General features: G+C 51.3%; 1 protein-coding gene and 1 long non-coding RNA gene across 8 annotated transcripts in view; one reads left to right on the forward strand and one right to left on the reverse strand.

Annotated features, from left to right (window-relative positions):
• Positions 1-24,849, reverse strand: part of Itsn1 (intersectin 1) — a 178,681-nt gene that overhangs the window by 9,566 nt on the left and 144,266 nt on the right. For 5 of the 6 annotated variants that reach the window (XM_052158677.1, XM_052158676.1, XM_052158681.1 and 2 more), the window contains 5 exons: positions 17,291-17,412; positions 15,597-15,703; positions 8,713-8,896; positions 6,147-6,245; positions 2,554-2,721 (listed from right to left, as the gene is read on the reverse strand). In XM_052158677.1, the coding sequence (XP_052014637.1) occupies positions 2,554-2,721; positions 6,147-6,245; positions 8,713-8,896; positions 15,597-15,703; positions 17,291-17,412 (680 nt within the window). Of the gene's footprint in view, positions 1-2,553; positions 2,722-6,146; positions 6,246-8,712; positions 8,897-15,596; positions 15,704-17,290; positions 17,413-24,849 lie in introns of those variants that run through there. The other variant, XM_052158682.1, reaches the window with a different exon arrangement.
• LOC127666007 (uncharacterized) lies at positions 2,095-8,366 on the forward strand. 2 transcript variants are annotated; one of them, XR_007973529.1, is made up of 3 exons: positions 2,095-2,144; positions 4,676-4,781; positions 6,935-8,366. It is a non-coding gene; the product is annotated as an uncharacterized LOC127666007 (long non-coding RNA). The 2 variants fall into 2 exon arrangements; XR_007973530.1 differs by lacking the exon at positions 6,935-8,366 and adding an exon at positions 6,329-6,390.

The raw sequence follows: 24,849 nt of genomic DNA on the forward strand, positions 1-24,849 counted from the left end.
TTTATGTAGATTTTGAAGAATAGAAGTCCACAGACAGACAGATGCAAGCTATGACACCAACTGTTCTTAACATCGTAAGATGGAGACCCAGGCCACCCCCAAGGCCTGCTGACCAAAGAGTCGGACTTTGGGGCGGCTTTCTATGGTGGGTACTATCACCCCAGCATTTCCGCTTTGCTAACTTGGAGGCTCTACAAGGCTACAGACCTTCAGAGCATGCATAGGCCTTGTCCAGTGTGGCCTCCCTCTACCCTCTGCCTTGTGGCCTATGGGCCATCCACACTCCTTACCAGAGTGCTAGTGTGGCTGGGCTCTGAGCTCATAAAACATCCCTGGTTCTGTTCTGGACACACAGAGAGATTGTCACCTTCCTGTGCCTCTCTGCACAGCCTAATTACTTCCTCCTCATGTACATGCGGGTCACCTCATGATTCTTCATGCTTAATTTCATATGTCTATTTTATCAACTTCCTCCACAATCATAATCTCTTCAAATGTAGGAGCCACATCATCCTATTATTTTATTTTGTTTTATGTGTATGACAGTTTTGCCTGTGTGTCTGTGTACCACATGCATACCCGGTATCAGTGGAAATCAAGAGAAGGTGTCGGGTCCTCTGGAACCGGAGTTACAGGTAATGGAGACCCACCATGTGGACATTCAAAACTGAACTCTGGGTCCTCTATAAGAGCAGCAAGCTGGGTGGTGGTGGCGCACGCCTGTAATCCCAGCACTTGGGAGGCAGAGGCAGGAGGATTTCTGCATTCGGGGCCAGCCTGGTCTACAGAGTGAGTTCCAGGACAGCCAGGGCTATACAGAGAAACCCTGTCTCAACAAAACCAAATCTAAAAAACAAAACAAAAACAAAAACAAGAGCAGCCAGTGCTCTCAACTGCTGAGCCATCTCTCTAGACGCTGAGGGGTGGGGGTGGGGTCACAAGCTTTCTCTGTAAAATGTACTTGGGGTTGGGAATTGAACATCAACATATGAGCAGATGATAAGTGATTCCTTGTGTGAATGAACAAATGAGCCAGTCAAGTAAAGGTTGTCCCTGGTTCTAAGTTGAGAAGCCATAGCTGTCACCATGTCTTCTGCAGGGGCTGCTCATAGCTTTGCTTGTGTACGATCCTCACTGAAGTGGGTAGGAGATGGGGCTGGGGCTGGGAGGGCACAGGTGGTCTCCATGCAGGAAGTGCCCTTGGAATTTAGAAGAGGGAGGAAGCACAGGGAAGAAAGACAAGAGAAAAACATTCTGCCTGGGCATTTTGGAAAACTCTAGCAATTGTATATAGACACACATACATGTGTGTTCACATGTGTGTCTGTACACCTGTGTACTCGGGTACAGAGAAAACACAGGCAGAAAGAATGAGAGTGGAGGTTGAGAGACAGGAAGAGTTAAAGACCAACAGAGACGCCTGTGTGGGAGAAGCCGGAGGACTCACCAACACAACGTTTAAAAAAGAGGGGCAAAATATAAAACACCTTTAAATGCAAGCTGGTATAAAAATAATAAACTAAGAAGATATGTGCAGATCCTTAAACCAGAATGAAAGTGAAGTTATTAGAAGATCAAACGCCAAAGGCGGTGTCAGCGGCAGCCCCGAGAGTGACCTTTGGACCTGGTGACACTGAGCACCCACTGTGTGGCAGAGTAAAGACAGATGAACCGCAGGCTGAGGTGCTGGTCTCAGCAGGGTGACTCTCCAGAAAGAAAAGCAAGGAGACTTTGTTGGTTTCGACTTCACCATGTGGAGGCGAATCCGCTGCCCCGACCCCGTGACCTACAGGCAGCTCTCACACGAGACCACAGCTGTAATTCACTCATGCCATGTGACCCTTAAACTTCCCCTAAATATAATTTGGGGTAGCCGGGGTAGCAATCTGCTCAGAGAAAATGCAAGTTCAAACAGCAAAGGCGCACACAGGGGGAAGCTTCAAAAAACACTCGGGGTGTAAAAAAAAAAATCATAATACAGGAGTTGAGAGTGTAGCTCAGTAAAATAGTACTTGACCAGCATGCAAGAGGTTTGGTGGCTACTGCAGCAAAAGAGCTCACTGGACATACAGAAAAATAAGGCGTGAGGGGTGTGAAAAGGCCAGCAGAGACAACAGAGAGAAGAATATGACCTGTGGCCTCAGGTACTGGGACTATCAGATGCTAAAGTACACATGAATATGTTTAAAGTGTGTTGTAGAAAAGGAGGAGGAGGAGAAGGAGGAGGAGGAGGAGGAGGAGGAGGAGGAGGAGGAGGAGGAGGAGGAGGAGGAGGAGGAGGAAAAGAGAAAGGGGAAGTATGGACATTTGAACAGACACACAAAAGAAACCAGGATATTTGAAAAAATAATTTTTTGTCACTGGAAAATAATGTAATTGAAATTAAAAAACAAAAAAACAAAAAAACGTTCATTGGTTGGATTAACGATCGGGAGAGACACCCCTGGGAGAATCCCTAGTAGCTGGAGAGGGAACTGGGAGACCCGCCTCATCCCTTCAGCACTGGCTGCCAGCACTCCCTCAGTGGTCCAGGCCCCGCCCAGTAGGTGGTACCTCAGACAGGCCTTCACATTGCACGTGGGCTTGGATCCACTCCAGCCGGTCTGAGTTCTCCTTCTCCCGAACACCTTCATTCACCTGAGAGCACAGCTCCTCTGCCTTCTCCAGGGCGTGCTTCAGGTGGCTGTGGTCCGGGTGGTTTTCAGGAGTGTTTTCCAGGATCTGTACAGAAGACAACGGCCTCGTCAGGACACTCACCTTAGCGTAGATGGACCTGGCCCCACTGGCATGGAAACCGCAGTGTTTTCCTGCATGGTGCCCACTGTAGCCATGCACAGGGTGTCATGACCACTGCTTGCTGGCATCAGTGAGCGGGCCTTGGCTTGGGTGAGGGCTACACTTGCTGCAGGAAGGCAGTGAGAGGCCCTGCCCTTGAACCTTCAGACCAACCCTGTTAGGATTCTATCTCAGCTCCACCCCACAGTTACCTGGCAAAAGCCAGGTAGGTCTGGCCCACTATAAAAGGGGCTGCTTGCCCCCACCTCTCTCTCTTACCTCTCTTACTCTGTTAGTCTCTCTCTTGCCCTCTTGGGCTCTTCCCTTCCCCTTCCCTTCTCCCCTCTCTACACGTGGTCACGGCCAGCCTCTACTTCTCCTCTCTCTCCTTCTCTCTGTCTTTCTCTGTCTCTACTACCCCTTTATTCCCCTCCCCATGCCCTGAATAAACTCCATTCTATACCCTACTGCCATCGTGCGTCTGGTCCCTCAGGGGGAAGGGGTGCCTCCGCATGGGCATCATCCCTGCTGTGGCACCCCTTCTCCCACACCGCCATAGAACTTATTCCACCCATTTCTCTGTTTATGATGACAACAAACCCCAAACCCTGAATGTCTCAGCGCAAACTCCGTAGCCTGTCCTGCAGAATGGTGGCTCCCAGCAGGGACGCTAAAGCGCACACCCAAGCGTCCCAGATCTTAGGTAGCATACAGAACAGTGCAGCAGAAGGACTCAGTTTGTTTTCAAAACCCTTCACCCTATTTCACAGAACAAGCAACTCCACCAGAGACCAGGGGCGGGGCTCTAGCCAGGCGTCCCTGCAGGCAGCCAACAGCTGCTCTTCCCTGGTTCACTTACCCGAGGGAGCCAAGGATGAAATCCTGGTGCTGGAACTGAACAGTACCCCATTAACTCAGGAGTGAAGGTTTAGAAGAAGGCCGGGCACCTTCAGGTGGAGTGGAACAGGTGCCCTTGGGAGCATGCACAGCCCCTGTGCATCCTGGACATCGATTAGGTTGGTTCCCTTAGGCAAATCTGTATGTTTTGTGTATGTGCAGGGATATTTGATGGTTTGTATATGCTTGGGCCAGGGAGTGGCACTATTCAGAGGTGTGGCTTTGTTGGAGTGGGTGTGGCCTTGAAGTAGGTGTGTCACTATGAGCTTGGGCTTTAAGACCCTCACCCTAGCTGTCTAGCAGCCTTCAGATGAAGATGTAGAACTCTCAGCTCCTCCTGCACCATGCCTGCCTGGATGCTGCCATGCTCCCATCTTGATGATACTGGACTGACCCTCTGAACCTGTGAGCCTGTCCCAGTTACTTGTTGTCCTTTATAAGACTTGCCTTGGCCATGGTGTCTGCTCACAGCAGTAAAACCTTAACTAAGGACACATGCGTATGCACACGTGTGTGTGTGTGCCCATGAGGGGAGGCCAGAGGGCACCTCAGATGTCATCTCTCAGGAGCCATCTTCTTTGTTTGAGAGACAGAATGTTTTGCTGGCACCCAGGGCTCACCAACTAGGTGAGGCTGGCTAGGTTTTCCTCCATCTCTGCCTCCCAGTGCTGGACTATACCGCCATGTCTGCTTATTACATTAATACCCACACCACATTCACTCCACCAGCCAAGACACCTCCCCAGCCCCCAAATATGTTTTTCTGTGTGTTCTGTTGTTCGTTTGTTTTTAACCCTGAGCAGACTTGTCCTATCTAGATGCCGCAGCACGGCCCTTAACAGTCTGTTTGCAGGGCTGGATATCCTTCCAGGATGGGACATGCAGCGAATTAAATCGTTCAAAATAGTTTTCGTAGTAGAAACCTACTGTGCTTATTTAATCATGTTCCTTACTGAACATGTGTCCTGGATTAAATTTTTCTTTTATATTGCTATGACTCTAGGGTTTGGGGCCAGGAAGATGGCTAGCTCACCGGGTGAACGCATGTGCCGTGCAACCATGAAAACTGAGTTCAGCCCATGGCGGAGTGAGAGAACTGACTCCTGAAGGTGAATTGTTTTCTGATTGTCACATGTGCATCATTGTTATGAGCCCTGGGTTCCCAGCACTCACATGCCGGCTCAACCATCTGGGACTCTAGTCTCAGGGCGTCCAATGCTCTCTTCTGGGCACCAGGTATGCAGGCATACAGGCAGGCAAAACTCCACCCAGCAAGTAAAAATAAATCCTTACAAAGCTTGGTTATTGTACTTTTCCCAGTCTGGTGTTCAGCTGTCAGCTCCTGGGCCTTTCCCTCAGATGCTCCGTGGAACAAGAACTGGGCTCTAATAATACTAGTTTGTGTTTTCCTTCTAAATACTTAAGCCTCTTGGCTTTTGATTTTTTTCATTTCCTTCCTGTTGGTTAAACTCACTACAAAGACTTGTTTCCAGAGTCGGCGCATAATTAAATATAGAAGTTAATAAGGGACGACACTTTGCAAATGAATGAACTCAGGGAACTGTATGGTGCTGGGTGGAGCTAGGTCGGGCTGAGGCTTATGTGGGAGGATTGGTTACACTCGCGGAGCCTGATCAAATTCGTACACTTTGTGTGCACATGTGTGCGTGCGCGTGCGTGCGTGCGTGCGTGAATGTGTGTGTGTGTGTGAGAGAGAGAGAGAGAGAGAGAGAGAGAGAGGAGGGAGAGGAAGAGAGGGAAGGAGAGAGGGAGAGAGAGGAGGGAGAGGGAGAGAGAGGAGGGAGAGGGAGAGGAGAGGGGGAGAGCAGGCACCCCCATCTCAGAGTAGCCATGTGCACATCTGCACCCATAGTTAGGTTTCTGAATACCATTCTCAGATAAAGGAGCTGATTTCTCCTTCCCAGGGCCCCCTTTTCTCCGGCTCTAAGGCTCAGAGGGCAGCTGAGCCCATTGCTCATTTCCAGGTGTGGACACTGGAAACGCTCATTCTATTTTCTCTGGAACTAGCTTTCTTGAAAGGACAGGATAAAAACAGGTATCTGGTACAGAGAGGGGCATCAGGGAGCAGTCTTCCCAAGAGTGATAGGAACCTTCTCTCTCTCTCTCTCTCTCTCTCTCTCTCTCTCTCTCTCTCTCTCTCTCTGTGTGTGTGTGTGTGTGTGTGTGTGTGTTACTCTAAATTCTGAGCACAGGCACCATGCCAGCTCTGGGAAACCACCAAGAACAAATCTCTCATTCCCTGGCTTTGAAGCCACCCGGCTGCCATCTGAAGGCTGTGTCTTATTAGTCTTTTTCACGCAAAACACTTTTTCCCCTCCCCGTTACCAAGCAGATGGCTTCAGCACCATATGTGCACACGACGTCCGCACGTCAGCCCCCAGGTGCACTGGCTGAGGTTCTGCCCCTGCCTCCCGCCTGCCTCTGCTCACGAAGGTGCAGGGAGCCATACTTACATTTTTAATGATCAGTGGGTATCTCGTGACACGCTGCATAGGTTTCAGTATGAAACTGGACAGTGGCATTCCTTTGCACCGAGGGTCCATCGCCAGTCTCTGAAAGAAGAGATTTTTTTTTTTTAATGTGCTTCAGAAATCTGCAAAATGCAAAGCCAGTGACATTATGTTTTCTCATTTAGGACTCGCTGCCTATTGCCCACCCAACTGGACAGTAGCTGAGGTGCCTACAGTTGGAAGGCCTTGTCTAGCTGTCATAATCCAGGCTGAGGTGGTATGCGGGGGAGGACGGGACCCTGGACACGACCTACCCACACCCTGCCTGCATACCTTCCGTGAGAGGACATTCTGGCTTCAAAATTTCTTCCAGATGTCTGAAAACCTTCATGATAAGCCAGGGATCCAGAAGAGTCAAAAGACTATTCAATCAATGAGAGTAAATTCCCACTGAGTGCCAGAGAAGCGGAAGGACTGATATTATATATTATATGTTATATCTCTCCTTCAGGTGTAGCCTGCACAGGCTGCAACGACTCCAGGCAGGGCTGCTGCTTCGTGGAGCTGAGCCCTGAGGGATAAAACTCCAGGCTCGGCCACTTTGTTTTTCCCAGTGGCTCTTGGGGTCTTTCCTCTTAGAATGTTTGAAGTAAGCATGTATTTGACATTTATGTGTGTGTATGAGTGTATACAAGTGTGTACGTGTAAGTGTGTTTATGTGTGGGGGTGGGTGCACATGGAGGTCAGAGGGTAACTCTGGAGAGTTTGTTCTCTCCAACTTTTCTGTTTAGGCACAGGTATCTGGAGTCCTGACACCCAAACCATCAGCCCCTGGTCCTGATGTCAACTTGTGGATGCAGCCATCCTGGAAACACAGGAGGCAAGTGAAGCAGAAGGAGGGGGAGGGACCACAAGCCCCTGTCCTGGGCTTCTGTCAGCCTGTGCGAAGTCGAAACAGGGAAGGACTCTTGCCCAAGGGGCTCTTGACTGAAGTTACAGCAGCCTGGGGTGCTGGCAGCCTGGCAGTGCCCTCCCTCTGTCTCAGCCGCGGTCACTTCTCAGCCTTCTTTCCCACCACAGATGTCTCAGCCACCTCATTCACTGGCTAGCATAGCAAAGCCCTCAACACAGCAGAGAAACACCAAAGCAGTGCAGAAAGCACCATGCTTTTGGGAGGCTCTGGCCAAGAAGATGCCACAGAGATACCTCCTCACCGTTATGATTCCCGAGATGAGGATGATCACCCCCAAGAGCCTGGGGCACAGAGGCACGCCGTTCATCCAGTGAAAGATACTTAATGGATGCGAGTTATTTTACTCTTCCCGTTTTCTCTTGTTTCTTCCGAGAGGGGTAAGTGCTGTTTTGTACCTGCTGTGACTAGCAGGGACTCACTCTGAGAACACCAAGTACCAGAGCTGCTAGCCCAGGGCAGAGAGGCCCCTCGCTGCCTTGTCACCACCTCCACAACTGTCCCCTGGTGAATGTAGCTCTCTCTACCATGGCCACCAGCCTACAGCAGGGCTGTGGCATCTCATACAGAGTCCCGTGGATTGCCCAGAGCTGGAGCCCGTGATTTTCCGTAGGGAAAGGAGTTATGATGTGTAAGCTTGGCACACCTGGGAAAAGGGAGCCTCGGCTGAGGGACTGTCTCTCAGACTGGTCTGTGGGGTGTGTTTACTTTACTAATTGAAGTAAAGGGCTGGGCACCCTCTGGGCAGCACGACCGCTGAGCCGGTCAGCCAGGACTGTGGAGGAAAGGTGGCTGAGTATGAGCCGGAGGGCCGAGCCCGTAAGGGGCATCTCCTCTAAGATCTCTGCTTCAGTCTCTCTGCCTCCAGATCCCGGCCTTGGGCTCCTGCCCCGTTCCCCACTACGGTAGACTATAACCTGTAAACCCAATAAACTCTCTCCTTCTCCAAGCTGCCTCTGGTCAGAGTGGCTTTTATCACAGTAACAAGAAGCAAGTCGAAACAGGGACCACATAGCTATAGAACCCTGGGTGTTGCCTCTGTGTAAAAGGCGGAGGCTGACAGCATTGGTGCTGCCTGAAGAGGTCGGCCCCTATGTGCGGGAGCCAAGAACAAAAAATCAGAGATTTATGCCGGGGCGGTGGTGGCACACGCCTGTAATCCCAGCACTCTGGGAGGCAGAGGCAGGAGGATTTCTGAGTTTGAGGCCAGCCTGGTCTACAGAGTGAGTTCCAGGACAGCCAGGGCTATACAGAGAAACCCTGTCTCGAAAAAAACAAATCCAAAAAAAACAAAAAAAAAAAACAAAAAAAAAAAAGAAAAGAAAAAAAAATCAGAGATTTAGACACGCCTCCCAGAAATACTGCAAACACATGGAGAGCGTATCTCTGGAGCTAATTCAAAGTTTTCAGATGGCTCTCCCGTCCAAGCACATCCCTCCAGTGAGACCCACACCTGCCAGCTCAGCACCACGGCAGACTCCATCCATCCCTGGAGGACACTAGTGGAAGGTGTTTGTGGACTTTGATGAGCCCCTCACGCCTCAGGACTACACTCTGGAGAGGGTCCCCAGGGCCACCCTGTAGCCCTGGCCTCCTTACTTTGACAAACTCCTTGAAGTCTGGAGCCTCGTCCGTCTTCTGCTGGATGAGGGCAGCCCCGTTGAGCTGGCAGCTGCAGAAGCGGATGTAAGGCTGCATGTGTGGCAGCTGGGCGCTCAGGATGTCCCCGATCATCTTCACTGGCATCTTCTCTCCAGACATCTTCTTGCGGACTCTCAGCGCTCTGCATGGAAACATGGGAGGTGAGTCGCCCACCGTCGCTGGGACACCCACTGACAATACCTCTCACACTTGCAGGTCGCAGAGAAACAGGACGGGCGTGAGAGGCACAGGTCGGAGAGCCACTAGAGCATCTACTTGGGAGACGGGACAGAGAAAAACACGAGTCTAACACTACACAAGGGGTGGCCTGGGCAGTTTTGTCCAGCATGGTGGCTGTTTGCCATGTGTGTCTCCTTTAATACCTCGGAGGGGATCCCTGTGTTGCTGTCCCACTGCATTATCTAGGGTGATAGTCCAGGTGGGTTCAATCTGAGCATTGAGCCCATTTCTGGAACCCTCATCCTCTGAGGGAAGTTATGTCAGCAATGGAAGGAGAGCCAAGCTTTCAGATCCATTGCCACAAACAATCTCATCATGTTTCCCAATATCAGACAAAAATGATCATCTGAAATATTTCTTCTGTTCACAGCATCACTGATGTGTCTAACTCAAAGCTGACTATGTAAGTGATTATGAAATAAAGCAATTCCCATTGTAGAGGCTGGAGAAAGCTGCTGAGCAGACAGGCCCTGTCTGATCCTGGGTCTACCTGCAGTGTGATCCTGGGTCTACCTGCTGTGTACAGTGTGATCCTGGGTCTACCTGCAGTGTGCAGTGTGCAGTGTGATCCTGGGTCTACCTGCAGTGTGCAGTGTGATCCTGGGTCTACCTGAAGTGTGCAGTGTGATCCTGGGTCTACCTGCAGTGTGCAGTGTGCAGTGTGATCCTGGGTCTACCTGCAGTGTGCAGTATGCAGTGTGATTCTGGGTCTACTTGCTGTGTGCAGTGTGATCCTGGGTCTACCTGCAGTGTGCAGTGTGCAGTGTGATCCTGGGTCTACCTGAAGTGTGCAGTGTGATCCTGGGTCTACCTGCTGTGTGCAGTGTGATCCTGGGTCTACCTGCTGTGTGCAGTGTGATCCTGGGTCTACCTGCTGTGTGCATTGTGATCCTGGGTCTATCTGCTGTGTGCAGTGTGATCCTGGGTCTACCAGCTGTGTGCAGTGTGCAGTGTGATCCTGGGTCTACCTGCTGTGTGCAGTGTGATCCTGGGTCTACCTGCAGTGTGCAGTATGCAGTGTGATCCTGGGTCTACCTGCTATGTGCAGTGTGATCCTGGGTCTACCTGCAGTGTGCAGTGTGATCCTGGGTCTACCTGCTGTGTGCAGTGTGATCCTGGGTCTACCTGCAGTGTGCAGTGTGCAGTGTGGTCCTGGGTCTACTGCTGTGTGCAGTGTGATCCTGGGTCTACCTGCTGTGTGCAGTGTGATCCTGGGTCTATCTGCAGTGTACAGTATGATCCTGGGTCTACCTGCAGTGTGCAGTGTAATCCTGGGTCTACCTGCTGTGTGCAGTGTGATCCTGGGTCTATCTGCAGTGTACAGTATGATCCTGGGTCTACCTGCAGTGTGCAGTGTGATCCTGGGTCTACCTGCTGTGTGCAGTGTGATCCTGGTCTACCTGCTATGTGCAGTGTGCAGTGTGATCCTGGGTCTACTTGCTGTGTGCGGTGTGCAGAGCCACGGAGGGCACCCATCCTTCCAAATCTAAGTTTACAGTCTTACCAGCACACAGCTCAGCATCTCCATGGCAAGGCTAGCAATGTCCTGCTGGTATGAGACTGCATGCAAGGCCAGGGGTTCAACTGCCCTGATCACAAGAAAGTGAATCAGTGGGCGGGCGTGTGAACGGATGGTGTATTACATGATCTCAGGACAAGGCTGGGAGGCGGCCCTATGGAGGAGTCCCTGTGGAGGAGTCCCTGTGGAGGAGTCCCTGTGGAGGAGTCCCTGTGGAGGAGTCCCTGTGGAGGAGTCCCTGTGGAGGAGTCCCTGTGGAGGAGTCCCTATGAAGGAGTTCCTGTGGAGGAGTCCCTGTGGAGGAGTCCCTGTGGAGGTGTCCCTGTGGAGGAGTCCCTGTGGAGGAGTCCCTGTGGAGGAGTCCCTGTGGAGGAGTCCCTGTGGAGGAGTCCCTATGAAGGAGTTCCTGTGCAGGAGTCCCTATGGAGGAGTCCCTGTGGAGGAGTCCCTATGGAGGAGTTCCTGTGGAGGAATCCCTGTGGAGGAGTCCCTGTGGAGGAGTCCCTGTGGAGGAGTCCCTATGGAGGAGTTCCTGTGGAGGAGTCCCTATGAAGGAGTCCCTGTGGAGGAGTCCCTATGGAGGAGTTCCTGTGGAGGAGTCCCTATGAAGGAGTCCCTGTGGAGGAGTCCCTATGGAGGAGTTCCTGTGGAGGAGTCCCTATGAAGGAGTCCCCGTGGAGGAGTCCCTGTGGAGGAGTCCCTATGAAGGAGTCCCTGTGGAGGAGTCCCTATGGAGGAGTCCCTGTGGAGGAGTCCCTATGGAGGAGTTCCTGTGGAGGAGTCCCTGTGGAGGAGTCCCTGTGGAGGAATCCCTGTGGAGGAGTCCCTGTGGAGGAGTCCCTGTGGAGGTGTCCCTGTGGAGGAGTCCCTGTGGAGGAGTCCCTGTGGAGGAGCCCCTGTGGAGGAGTCCCTGTGGAGGAGTCCCTGTGGAGGAGTCCCTGTAGAGGAGTCCCTGTGGAGGAGTCCCTGTGGAAGAGCCCCTGTGGAGGAGTCCCTGTGGAGGAGTCCCTGTGGAGGAGCCTCTGTGGAGGAGTCCCTGTGGAGGAGCCCCTGTGGAGGAGTCCCTGTGGAGGAGTCCCTGTGGAGGAGTCCCTGTAGAGGAGTCCCTGTGGAGGAGTCCCTGTGGAGGAGTCCCTGTGGAGGAATCCCTGTGGAGGAGTCCCTGTGGAGGAGCCTCTGTGGAGGAGTCCCTGTGGAGGAGCCCCTGTGGAGGAGTCCCTGTGGAGGAGCCCCTGTGGAGGAGTCCCTGTGGAGGAGCCCCTGTGGAGGAGTCCTGTGAGGAGCCCCTGTGGAGGAGTCCCTGTGGAGGAGTCCCTGTACAGGAGTCCCTGTGCAGGAGTCCCTGTGGAGGAGTCCCTGTGGAGGAGTCCCTGTGGAGGAGCCCCTGTGGAGGAGCCCCTGTGGAGGAGCCCCTGTGGAGGAGTCCCTGTGGAGGAGTCCCTGTGGAGGAGCCCCTGTGGAGGAGCCCCTGTGGAGGAGTCCCTGTGGAGGAGTCCCTGTGGAGGAGTCCCTGTGGAGGAGCCCCTGTGGAGGAGCCCCTGTGGAGGAGTCCCTGCAGTGTCCTGTGGCTACTTTCATGGTCACATTGGAGAAACCATGAGGTGCAGGTAAAGCTAAGCAATTTCGATGAGGTTCCACCGTGTAGGTCTCCAGCTTTAAAATCTTCAGGCCATTTGTTTCTCTTTCTCCCACGTTTTCTTTTCAGCTAATGAAGGGCTCCTCGTCCTGGGAAAGCTAAGGAAGAACCCTGGGAGACAGTAAGTCCCATAAACGGGCGCTGATTTCCCTTCTAGGGCAGACTCCTGAGGGGCAGGTTGGCAGTGGCTGTCTGGAACGTGAGAAAGCAGCAGCTGGTGTCCTCGGGATGGTCCGGGCGGGACCTCCCGTGGGGAGGGACGCCGTGGAACTCTGCTCCAGCATTAGCCTCTGGAAGTTTTCGAGGTTGAGAAATGATGGCCAGTGTTTCCCCCAAGGGAGCTTTTCTGGAAGGATTATACAAGGCCTTTTACTGGTTTTCTCCTCTTTAAATGGTGGGGAGCAGGGGAGAGGAGAAAAGGTGGGCCTGGGGCACAGAACTCATTATCTCGAGGGTGTTTAGTCAGTCCCTGGATTCTGATCATCTATTCTGTCACCACGATAGAATCAAGTTGTCTAACCAGGAAACCAGCTTGGAGTCATGGCCTGGCTTACCACCTCCTAGGTTCAATTGAGAATCTCTTTCTCGAACGTTCTACTGCCCAGTCAGACTCACGAAGTAGAAGGTGACCCTGTGGCAGCCACAGTGTGAGAGGACCGGGCCCTCTGATGAGCTGCCACCTCACAGAAAGATCCGCACGCACGTGAGAGGCCTTGATCACATGGAGAGCGGCCGGCTAAGAACAGTCGCAGATCGTTCACTAAGGGTTGATCTGTGGCTCCATCTGATGTCCACAGGCTGAGTGGACAATGACAGCCGGAGTCCTAGCGTCCATTGATATTCCCAGAGCACTGGGCACTTTCTCTCACAGGCCAGTCATTATTGTAGCTGGGTAAGGCTGGGTAAGGCTGTTGTAAGGGGGTTCAAGGCTGGGTAAGACTGTCAAGTACTCCTCTGCCCAACACCATCACACAGACTTTTTTAGCATGATAATATGCTAGTATCTGTGAAGCTTTTAGGTTGGTATCGCCTTGATTCCATGGTGATGTTATACGTTGTCTTCAGCAATAAGGCTCTTTCGCTGGAGAGATGGCTTAGCAGTTAAGAGCACTGACTGCTCTTCTGAAAGTCCCAAGTTCAAATTCCAGCGACTGCATGGTGGCTCACAACCATCCCTAATGAGATCTGACTCCCTCTCCTGGAGTGTCTGAAGACAGCTACAGTGCACTTACATATAATTACATACATCTATTTTTTTTTAAAGATCTTATCAAGTTCTGGACGATACCTGTGCTGGCTAGATCTATGTCTACTTGACACAGATGAAGGCCTCAGCGAGGCAGAACCTCGATTAAGAAAATGCCTCCATAAGACCAGGCGGTAGGCAAGAATGTAGGGTGTTTTCTTAATTAGTGATGCACAGTGGAGGGCCCAGCCCATGGTGGGCGGGGCCATCCCTGGGCTGTGGTCCTGGGTTCTATAAGAAAGCAGGTTGAGCAAGCCATGAGGAGCAAGCCAGTAAGCAGCATCCCTCCATGGCCTCTGCACCTGCTCCTGCCTCCAGGTTCCTGCCCTGCTTGAGTTCCTGTCCAGACGTTCTTCAGTGGTGAACAGCAACACGGAACCACAAGACAAACCCTTTCCTCCCCAAGTTGCTTTGGTCATGGCTGCTTTGGCTGCTACAACAAGACTAGGAAGGTCGGCAGCATGAGGGAGCTGCTGTGAAAAAGGTTAAAGGTGCTGGAAAACCAGGAATTGTGACTCCTCACACTTTCTGTGAGGGAAGATCTGAGTGGAAGTCCCTTCTGAGTCTGGGTGCCATGCCCAGCGGAGCCCATCATCTGTGTGACTTGAGGGAAGTCTCCCCTCCTCTCGTAGATGCTCCAGCCGTCAGTATTATCCACAGATCTCACCTCGGGGCAATGGAGCAGGTCAGAGCTAACAGGAGGAGGGCACACAGATTAACGTCCTGTTGGGTGATATCAGTCTTCTAAGGGACACTTAAGGATTACAGACACATCTCGCACCTTTCCACTCCCACTGCAACTGCCCAGTAACGTGTGTGGTTAATTCCATTTAGAGCACGCTGTTATAAAACAAGCCAGATGCTGGGTGCTATAGCATATGCCTTTACTCCCAGTACTCGGGAGGCACAATCAGAAGGATGTCTGTGAGTTCTAGGCCAACCTGACAGAGTGAGACCCTGCCTTGAGAAAACAAACCAAACCAAAAAACAAAAAACAAAAACAAAAAACCCAAGTCAGTCCCACAAATCTCTGGTTTCCTGGCTTGCCACGTGACCCCTTCCTTAATCCCTCCCCACCCGCTGTCATGGTATTATCTTCCATGAGGCCAAGGGCTAAAGAAACATTTTTTCTTTATTGATGGAAAAGGTAGCCTCAGGGGTTTTTGTTATAGCCACAGAAAAGAGTAACAGAACTGCCATTTTACAGATGAGGACACAGAGGCCCAGGGATTGGCTGTAAAGCCACCCAACCAAAAACAAAAACAAACTAACAAACCAGCCAGACAATAACAGTGAGAGGAGAGCCCAAGAGTCTGGTACCCCACCAAGGCACAGAAAGCTTCTAGAGCGTGGCCTGGGCACAGGGAGGAGAGGCCACGCCTGCTGCTGCCTGCTCTCTCCTCCTGGATCCACGCCCTTACCGATGTCTCTTACAGACCTAGGGATCCGGAGCCGCTTACAGCTGGACTTGGTTTAGAACATGGCAGCTTCCCAGTGACCCAAATACAGAGATTGGGGGTGAGTGGGAGCTTCTCGATCCTGTCCAGAATGCTGTCAGAGAAAGGGTGACTCTTACCCTCAGCTGCCGCGCTCTATGCCCTGGGGACCAGATCTTAGTCTGTTTTCTAGTGACATCACACTTCAGGCCTTGCAACAGATTTGGTGTTCTGATTGCTTTGCTTTTTAATGAATTGAGGAGATCTTTGCAGTTCATTTGTAGTCCAATTCAATCCTCTAAGGGTATACTTGGGGAAACTGAGGTTCAAAGAGGTAAGGTCTAACCTGGGTCCCTTAGCTCTGGTCCTGCACAGCCTCTGCAGACTAAACAGGTACGAGGCATAAGTGGCCTCAGGCAGCTGCAGGGACCCTCCTGAGCTAATCTGCTCATGTTGATGGAGAGCCATCCCACACTCTTACACTCTCAAGAGACAGACAGCCACTGCTGGGAACCAGGTCCCAGGCTAGGCCCTGGGGCTGGAACTGCCCGACCCTAAGGATGGAGCCAGAATCGATTCATCCCAGCTTTCCAGAAGGAAGGAGAGCACAGGAGGAGGGTGGGGATGGATGGCGGGTGGGGGTGGGGCAGAGAGAAAGAAACACAGGACAGGCGGCATGCGTGAGGGACACAGAGAGGCCACACAGAGGTGCTGGTGCACATGCCACAGAGGGGCGGCATGCGCGGTTAGAGGGGAAAAGCTTACTTTAGCAGTTTGATATTACACATAATCAGCTCCTTCCAGTTAACAAAAATCATAGCAACCTCTTTTTCTGTCAGCAGCTCAGACTCCGTCAGGGGTTTCTGAAAGATCTACAGGTGTAGAAAACGAGGCCATTCAGAAAGCAGACAGTTAGCTCAGCATAACACACACACACACACACACACACACACACACACACACACACACGGGTTTGCTTAGCACAAGGGAGAGAACTGGAGACAGCACCTTCTCCTGGAGGGACAAGTGCTTAACAAGGGGCCCCCAGGAGAATCTCGGAGGAGGGAGCTCGGGCCCAGAAGAAGCTAGGAAGCCAGTAGATCTTAGAGTGTGCGAGTGGGACCACCTCACCAGCCCACTCTGAGGAAGGGGCCCAAGAGGACATGAGAGCTAGAGAAAGCCTATGGAGACGTGTGACGCCTTCTTTACACCCAGGCGAGCCATGGGCCTGAGGGAGGAAGCCACGATGCTGGCACAGCTTGTGGCCGTGAGAGGATGATGCCTCCTTCTTCCCTCTCCCTGGGCTCTGTTGAATAAGCAGGCTTTTCCCAAGCTCTGGGTGGGTGAGCGGATAACTCAGCTAATCAGAGATCTCAGTGGGCCTCCATGGTTAGTCCCTTGCCCACAAGGTAGCCCTTGGCACTTGGAGCAAATGCTCCTCTGAAATCCTTTGGGCACAGGAACTTGGCCTGTTTTTAGGTGATCCCTGGGGCCCTTGTTCTGCCTGAGTTGACAGTCTGATGGTGAACTGGGTAATGTCTGCCCAGGATGCCCCACGGAAGCCGGTGACACTCATACCTTACACACTTTGACCATATATTTAATAGCAGGCAGATGTCTTGAGACAACACAATTGGGACACCCCTGTGGACTAGCAATTTCAGCCTGAAACTCCCATAATACCAAAGAGCCAAATGCCATCCCCCCTGGATGTACAGGTGACATCACAGTTTCATGACATTTGCTAGGGTACAAGTTCACAAAGTCCTGTCATGGACTTTTCATGTTGAAGGGGACCCTCAGGTCCAGCTCTGTAAACCCACCTCCTGACATGGTGACTCTCACTGTGTGTGGGTAAAAGGCTACCTCCCTTTTGCAGGGATCATAAACTCTGTTTCATCCTGTCCAAGACCTTCACTGGCTCCCCACGAGGGCAGCCCATCCCAGGCCAGAGACCTCATGGAGCCGTGGGGGAACATGTCCTCATGTCTAGCCCTAGTGGTGGATTTCTTTTCAGGAGCTTTTGGGAACACTAGAAGTAACTCAAGAAACTTGCAGCTTGCTACCATACTAAGGAGCCAATGCTCAGAGTCTAGAACGTCATGTGACAGGCTAGATGACACCAGTCAGTTGGTGGCTGAGCTAAAACGTCTCTGACTGGAGCCAAGAGTCCCCAGTCACAGCCGAAAGGCATCTCTCTGTTAGTCATTAGCTTGAGACACTTGTGCTCTTGGCCTTGGCTCCGTCAAGAACTGCCTCTCTGTCTCACAGGGTGGCCCTGTGGGAAAATGTGACATCTCCACTTGGGGTAAGACTCCCCTGTATTGTTTCCTATTTAGATATCCCCCATACACCAGAGACTGCCCAAGGCTCAAAGTCAGGGCATAGCCTCCTCAGCAGGGCCTCCACCTCTTCCCATCCCTGCAGGGCCACTCCCAGCCTCCCAGGTGTGCGGGTACCTCTGTGACCAGCTGCAGGTCGTTCACATAGTTCTCCTCTGTGACAATGAGTTCATGGATGTAGCCTTGTCTCTTCCTCTCAGTCGGGGTCAGCATATCTAAGAGATGTAAGTCCGAGCACCCTGGAAAACACAACCATTTAGAAGAACTTTTAGTCCAAGTCTGGGGAAGCCTACAGTTCCACAGTGAAGACACCCGAGGTCCTTGTGACTGTGGAGGTGGCATCACGGCCTCGTCAGCTTGGGATTGTGGGTTGAATTGTAGAGATTGGAGTGACATAGCCATGCACAGAGGTCACCACACATCACTGTTGACTCTAGAGTTGAAGAGAAAAGTAGCACAGACTATTCAGAAGGGGCAACGTTCTGCCCACACCTGACTTCAGACTTCCCACTCTGGAACTGTAAGGGGATAAATCCTGATTGTATTACAGCATGAAGTTTGTGGTCACGAATCCAGGTAGCACACTTATGTTCCACCAGAGCCACGAAAGGGTTAAACAACCCGCCAGCGCTTCCATGCCAGGCGTGGTGTGGGAGCTGAATGCTGACCACTGCCTTGAGTGTTTCTTAAAAGTTCCAGAATCAGCTTCATGATACAGACAAGGAAACCAGGGAGCAGAGCGGCCATCTCACCCCTGGTCCTCCTGTCCACAGTGGTAAGAAACAGAGAGTCCAGGCCTCTGTGCAGAGGCTGTGTGTGTTCTCTAAGAGCCTACTGTCCACAGCGAGCTGCAGGAGGGTGTGTGCTTAGCCTGAGACCAGCTTTGAGAGTCTGCAGCGACTGTGCTGAGGCTCTTGGTGGATATGAGGACCAGGCAGAAGCATCCGGACATGCCTGGGGAGACCCTCCAGGCAAGGACACTGTGGAGTATCTGTGGAGGCGGACTCAGGCAGATTGGGAAGCCATGTCTGCTGCGGACAGCTCCCCCAAGGGCTATGTAGAGGCCACGGCTGCGGGAAGGAAAGGCCCTTAGCTTCCCTGAGATAGGCCATCTCTCGACTCTGTTCACTTAGCTTGTTATTTGGATGGAGTTATGCTCACACAGTGGGTTATGTTCACCCTTTGTGGGTTTCTAGTGCAGCCCCCTGCCTTGGACACACAGATTCTCAGCAGTACTCCATGAGCAAGGCTGGGCGTACATTTTTTAAAAAAAAATATGAAAGTGTTCCCCCACATGCACTTCTTTTTATTAGATGGTCTTTATTTAATCACAGAACTTGAATTTGTAAAATACAAACTCAGAGGTGGGGGTGGGCGGTGCGATTCAGGCCCACACTTTCATTTCTCATCTTTCCTACTACTTCCCACAAGGGGGCGCAATATAACACAGTGACCTCTCCCCCTCCTCCACCCTCCCCCTTTTCCCCACTCCCCCACTCCAGTTGCCCTAGCAGCACCTGCAAATGCTCTGAGTCTGTAAAGGAATGACCAGAACTTTGCCAAGTAGACTCTCTGGGAGAGGGACCCAGTGCACTGCGATTTAACATGCCTTCCAGTGAGTCTTCAGTGAGAAAGCTGGGGGGACCACCAAGGTCTCCTCAGAGATGCCCCCTCCCACAAGGGGGTTGTCTGGGCTCGGAACTGAGAGAGTCGTGCACACAGATACTCAACAGGATTCGCCCGTCCAGGGAATAGTGGATCACGGACTTCTTGGTCATCTGTTCTCAGCTTCCAGACTCCTAGAGTTACAGTCATGGGTTTCACTCCCTCCCCTGGCCAGTTGCCCTTTCTGCATGCTGTGTTTTCTCTCACTGGGATGGAACAGCCCAGGGTAGCCAAGGCGGTGCCAGGAAACCAGCGGGAATAAGCTATCGTTATGGTAACACTCTCGGAGCTTTTCCATCCCCCCAAGGAGCCTGACCTCAAAGTCCATAGCCTGCACTTGTCTCTAAACTTGGGCCTCCTCCTCAGCCACCCTTGTGGCTCCCCCTGAAATGGCGCCTTCTCAAACATCTGTCTTAGCAATGCCTCCCAGAAGGAAGCCAGACCCAAAAGTCCCAGGCAGCCAGCCGGGTGAGCGGGTGAGCACAGGGTTCTGGGAAGCTGAGACTCCTCCCACTCAGTTTCCTTACCCTTTAACCTTTCTTGAGGAAGTCGCCTAGGAAACACTTGAGCTGTGGAAGGCATATCCAGTCCCTGCCCTAGTTTAATCCACTGTCCTAAGGGTGAATCCAAGAACCCAGGACTCGGGCCATTTCTTGTTCAATAGCTAAATGTGGCCCTTGCATTTGTGGCTGGGTCCCTCGTGGGCAGTCCCCAATGCTTCTAGTTCTCTTTTGCCAGCAGGGATAGGAGAATTCTTGCACAGTGGTTACATTTGCTCAGCACTGTACTGAAGTGTCTGCAGCACCAACATCAACAGTGGACCCGCAAGTCTCACAACTGTTCCTTTACATCACAGTTCCCTTGGGTCAGCTGTCGGGTCCTGTGGGCTCGTACCCAGCTATAATGCCCTGTATACCATATGAAATACCCACACACAATTTACATACAATTTTGTTGGTTTCAGAAGCTTGTTTGCAAGCTGGGAGTGGTGATGCAGCTCTTGGGAGGCAGAGGCAGAGAGACTCTCTCTGAGTCTGAGGCCAGCTTGGTTTACATAGCAAATTCCAGGACAGCCAGAGCCCCTGTAGAGAATCCCCATCTCCCACAACAATAACAACACACCAACCAACCGAACAACAACAACAAAAAATGCCTATATACTGCCTCATTTCTTCCTTTGGTGATTTTGTGATCTTCACCATGACTCCAGTGCGTGTTGTGCTGCATGCTGGAGATTTAGGATGAAAGGGAGATGATGCTGATCTTCCAGAGTCCATCTCAGACCTTGGAGATGCAATGGTTTGAAACAGGAGGTGGTGTCTCCTCTAGTGGAAGATTCCTCGGCGGAACATGCTGCCATCTCCTAGACTGAAGCCAAAGGTGACATTGCTATTTCTCTTCGCTCCCCACCCCAGATAGTGCTGGACCTTCAGGCTGAAGGTGGTGCTGCGTCCCCCCCCAAGGCTGAAGGTGGTACTTCACCCCCAGGTTGACGATGGTACTGCTCCCCTAAGCTGACGGTAGTGCGAGGTAGTGCGGTAGTGCGGCACCCCACATGTGGGCTGAAGATTCTACTGTTCCCACCCCCAAGGCTGAAGGTAGTACTGTCCCTGACAGGCTGAAAGTGGTATTGCCCCCTAAGGCTGGTGATGGTACTGTGTCCCCCCCTCCCAAGGCTGAAGGTGGAACTGTCCCCACCCCCTTCACTCCCCGCCCCAGGTGAAGGTAGTATTGTCCTTCTAGGCTGAAGGTGGTACTGTTCCCAGCCCAGGCTGAAGGTGGTTCTGTTCCCACCCCCAACCCCCAGGCTGAAGGTGGTATTACCCACCTCCCAAGGCCGAAGGTGGTACTGTCCCCTATAGGCTGAAGGTGGTACTGTCCCCTACAGGCTAAAGGTGGTACTGCCCCTCTCCAAGTTAATAGCACCCTTGTAGTACAGGTTGAGGTTACTGCATCCCACACCCACGGCTGAATGTATTCCTGTTCTAACAAGAAGGCAAAGGCTGGAATTGTCAGGCTGACCCAGGACTAACGGACTAAATACACAAGACAGAAAACCCTCACCACCTGCCAAGGGTCCCTGCTGAGAAATGCCAACTGCTTTCTACAACAAGGAAGTCATGACCAGAAGACACAAGAATGACTAAGAAACTGAACAAGGTCCTTTTGGGAGAGATGCTGGATCTCTGGCATTCTAGAAGCTCCTCTGGCTACAAGCTCTGGAGAACAGCAGAAGGCTCAGGAACACTTGGCTCAGGGCAGGCTCTGGATGCGCTCGAAGGCTGCGGCACACCTTGCCCTAGACAGAGCAGCTTTTGGATCTATACACCTACAACACCCAATCGAGAACTGAGACCTCAGGGATGCTTGTGGGTTTGAGCTGTTACCTGCAGAATCCTAACCTATGCAAGTCTGACTCAAGCCTTCCTGAAGACGTGAAATGGCCGTGCTGGCCTCTGGACCCAGAACGCAGCTAACGGCAAAGATTTTGTGTGTTTTGTCTCCATGTTACATATTGGCTTTAGATTTTGTTTTTTTAAGTCTCTAAACTGACCCTGGGATACCATGAAGGGGATTTGCAGACCCAGAGAACCATGAAAGACTTGGAAAGGACATTCTAACCCCCCAAAATATCCTTCCTTTGAAAAAAGTAGTATTTAGAAAAAACAAGAGGTTTAAAAAAATCCTCCATTATTCAAAGCAGGGTGAGTGGAAAAGCCATTTTGATTTAAACGTTTTCTTTAGGAGGGGGAAGGGTGTGACCTATCCCTTGGGTACCAGGATGAACGAAGCTTGCTGTGTCCTGGCTCAGGGAAAGTTGAGGGACAAAGTGTATCGAATGATTTTCTACAGCCACTGAGCAGGGGTGAGGGGTGTCTCAAAATTAAAATTGGCCTGCAGCTGAAATAATATTGCAAGGGCTCCAAAAAGTTTAAAAAAAAAAAAAACTCCCATTAAAAAGCCACAGGAAATTCCTGATATGGACTCCCAAGTTTATATAGTCTTCTTAAATATACTTAAGAGAGGGCTGTAATGTTCTTTTGGAAGGACCAGAGACTAAGAAAATAGCCCTAAAAGGTCATCGTATCTCCCTAAACTGTCATGCACATGACCAGCAGAACTGAAGTCCTCTCTATTACGAACAATACACGAGCCTACAGATATTATAGAATCTCAAAGAATACAGAAGTACTTAGCACACACACACACACACACACACACACACACACACACACACACAAATGGAAGACCCTTCTCTCTTAGTCTTGAAACCCAAATCAGCTCTCACGGCAGCTAAACACTGAACAAAGCAAACAAACAGGCCTGGCTCCTGTTGTGAAGGAGCCAAAAATTACAGTAAGTTGGTCAATAAATATTTATTAGGTTTCTAGGAAGTCGAAGGGACTCGGAAGTGAGCAGAGACTGTTCTTCTCCTAAGGGAAACTCACGAGTTTAGGGGACAGCTCTCAGGAAAAGCAAATTAAAAGTACGTGAACATGTGGCACGGAAGGGTGGGGCGGGGCCAGATGGTTCCCTGGGTGAAGGGTTCACCCTGCTTGAAGCTCTGTTTATTCCTTAGACCACACATTAAGATGCTAGCATGGTGTCGCGCTTGCAATCCCAGCACTGGGCGTGGGGCGCAAATGGGCAGGTTTATGTGGCTTGCTGGCTAAGCAGCCTGGCTTAGCATTTGGCAAGGACCTCCCGTGTCTCTGAGAAACAGGTCTCAAAGCTACAGTGGCTAGCTCCCAAGGAACAATACTTGAGGTTGACTCCTGAGCGTCACAAACTCTTGTCACACTCACAATCACACCTGCACACTCACACACACAAAGAATGGGCCAGCCAACCGTGCTGTAGAAACTGCTAGGTAAACACGGACACTCGTGGGAGTCACGGGGCACAGGAAAGGCTTGTTCTGGAAGTGGCAATGCCAAAACAAACGCAGACACAGTGAGGAGCACGCGGCAGAAGAGCCGTGTGGAAGCCTGGATGAAGGCTTTCCTCTCAAGGGAAGACAGCACAATGTTTCAAGGGACATTTAGCCCAGATCCCTTTGCTAAGTGACTGAGTAGACATTGACTGGATGCCTGGAGTTCCTGTCTGTGCAGGTTGTTAGAGTGGACCCACGTGTGGAAAGTAAGGGTTCTCCAGGATCTAGTCTCTCTAGCCACATGAGCTACGCCTTTCCCGCCCCAGTCAGGCTGGACTCCATCCTCCTAGGACACTGATTCTATTAGGAACCCACTCAGTGTCACAGGCAGAGTGGCATGTGTGGTGGTCTGTCCTGTGAGAAATGCAGACGATGCGGCTCATGCCATGCTCTCTGGCTTTACCTCTGAACCCCTGCTGCATGGTGAATGCTCTCTGCCTCCCAGCCAGGAAGGTATAGCTTCCTGTCAGAAGGCATCCTCTGTGCTCGGAACCACACACAGTGATGGATGAGACATCTGGGACCTTGTCTTTTGGAGACCCTGGCATCCTAGACTAGCTTCTTGACCCTTGTTGACTCACAGATGCCTCTTGAAGGGCATCAGTTCTCAGGACAGGAGAGTTTTAAATTCTCAGGATTTGATTTTGATAAGAAAGCAAGAGTCAGTGAGAGGCCCGGTGTAGGATGCTGGAGACACCACCAATGGCACCAAAGATGAGGCTGAGCCCAGGTTTCTCACTCTGGCCTGTCTTAAGGGATTCATTGTGAGCCATGTAGCTGGGTCTGTCTGGGAGTATGCATCCAACCTCTTCACTCAGTTGCAAATCCAAGAAGCTTAAAGGCAGCCATAATTCTTAATTAATATCTTTATCTTCCAAGAAGGGCCATCTGGTCTACCTGGCTTGCCATGGCAAAGTGTGAAAATGGACTTCCTCCAAAGACAGTCTACTGCTCTGCAGTGACAACGAATGCAGTGAGCGGCACATCACTCTGGATTTCTGATGGTGGACTCCTGGCACAGGTAGCACCACCCTGCCCTTTATAGTCTGAATTTTTCCTTCGTTCTTGGCTGCATTTGCGTCTCCACACATGCTTTCTTAGCCTTCTGAGCACCCACTTCTCATGTGTCCTGTCTCCCAGGATTTTAGGCTTCCTTAGTAATGGCTGTAAATAAACCCTTCAGATATGCAAGGCAGATGAAAGTGTTACAGCAGCATGGGGTGACATGTTTCTACAGAGATAGGAGGAAGGAGGCAGTGACTTTGACCAGAGAGGTCTGGGAAGATTTTGCAGAAGAGGAATTATAGACTACCTTTCCTGTTGACATGTTCCTCAGTGCTTGCATACTATCCTGCAGAGATGTGGGACTTCAGGGGGACTAGGGGTAATTATACTCATGACTAGAACAGTGCTGTTATCTGTAAGGAATGGGGTACAGATACCGACATATGACAGACACTCTGCTCTCTTGTGTGTGTTCTTTAATTTTTCCATCCATCTGAAATGGGGTGATGCATGGGGGAGCTATACCATACGCACACAGCCCCTGGATCTTGGACATCTCAGCCTCCAGAACTACCAGCAAATAAAAATTATTTATAACTTAGCTACCCATGGGGATTTTGTTACAGTCTCATGCACTAAGACATCATGGACAAAGAGGATGGTAGGAGTATGGGAAAATCAGAGTTTGGTGCTTAGAGCCAGAGGTGGTTAACAGCAAGACTGAACCAGACACTCCAGACAACTCTGTCCTCACTGACAATCCTGTGGAATAGCTACCATTACTCACAATAAGAAGGTGAGGAGTCAGAGACACGGAGAGGACAAACAACTCAACAAAGCCCTGGTTAAGAAACAACAAAGGAAGTAGGACCTTACTACCACATTCTTAGCTGTTATGTCTTTGCCTTGCTGGATGGGTGGTGTTTTTGTGTGTCCTGGTGGCTGGGACCAATCACAGACTAGGAAGCTTTAAAAGCACAAGTTTACTTTCTCACAGCTCGGGAGGGTTGCAGTCCAAGATCAAGTCAAGGTGTTCGCAGGGTCCATCTTCTTCATGTGTCCCACAAAACCT

This window comes from Apodemus sylvaticus, chromosome 15 (assembly GCF_947179515.1).
Source record: "Apodemus sylvaticus chromosome 15, mApoSyl1.1, whole genome shotgun sequence".
Lineage (NCBI taxonomy): Eukaryota > Metazoa > Chordata > Mammalia > Rodentia > Muridae > Apodemus > Apodemus sylvaticus.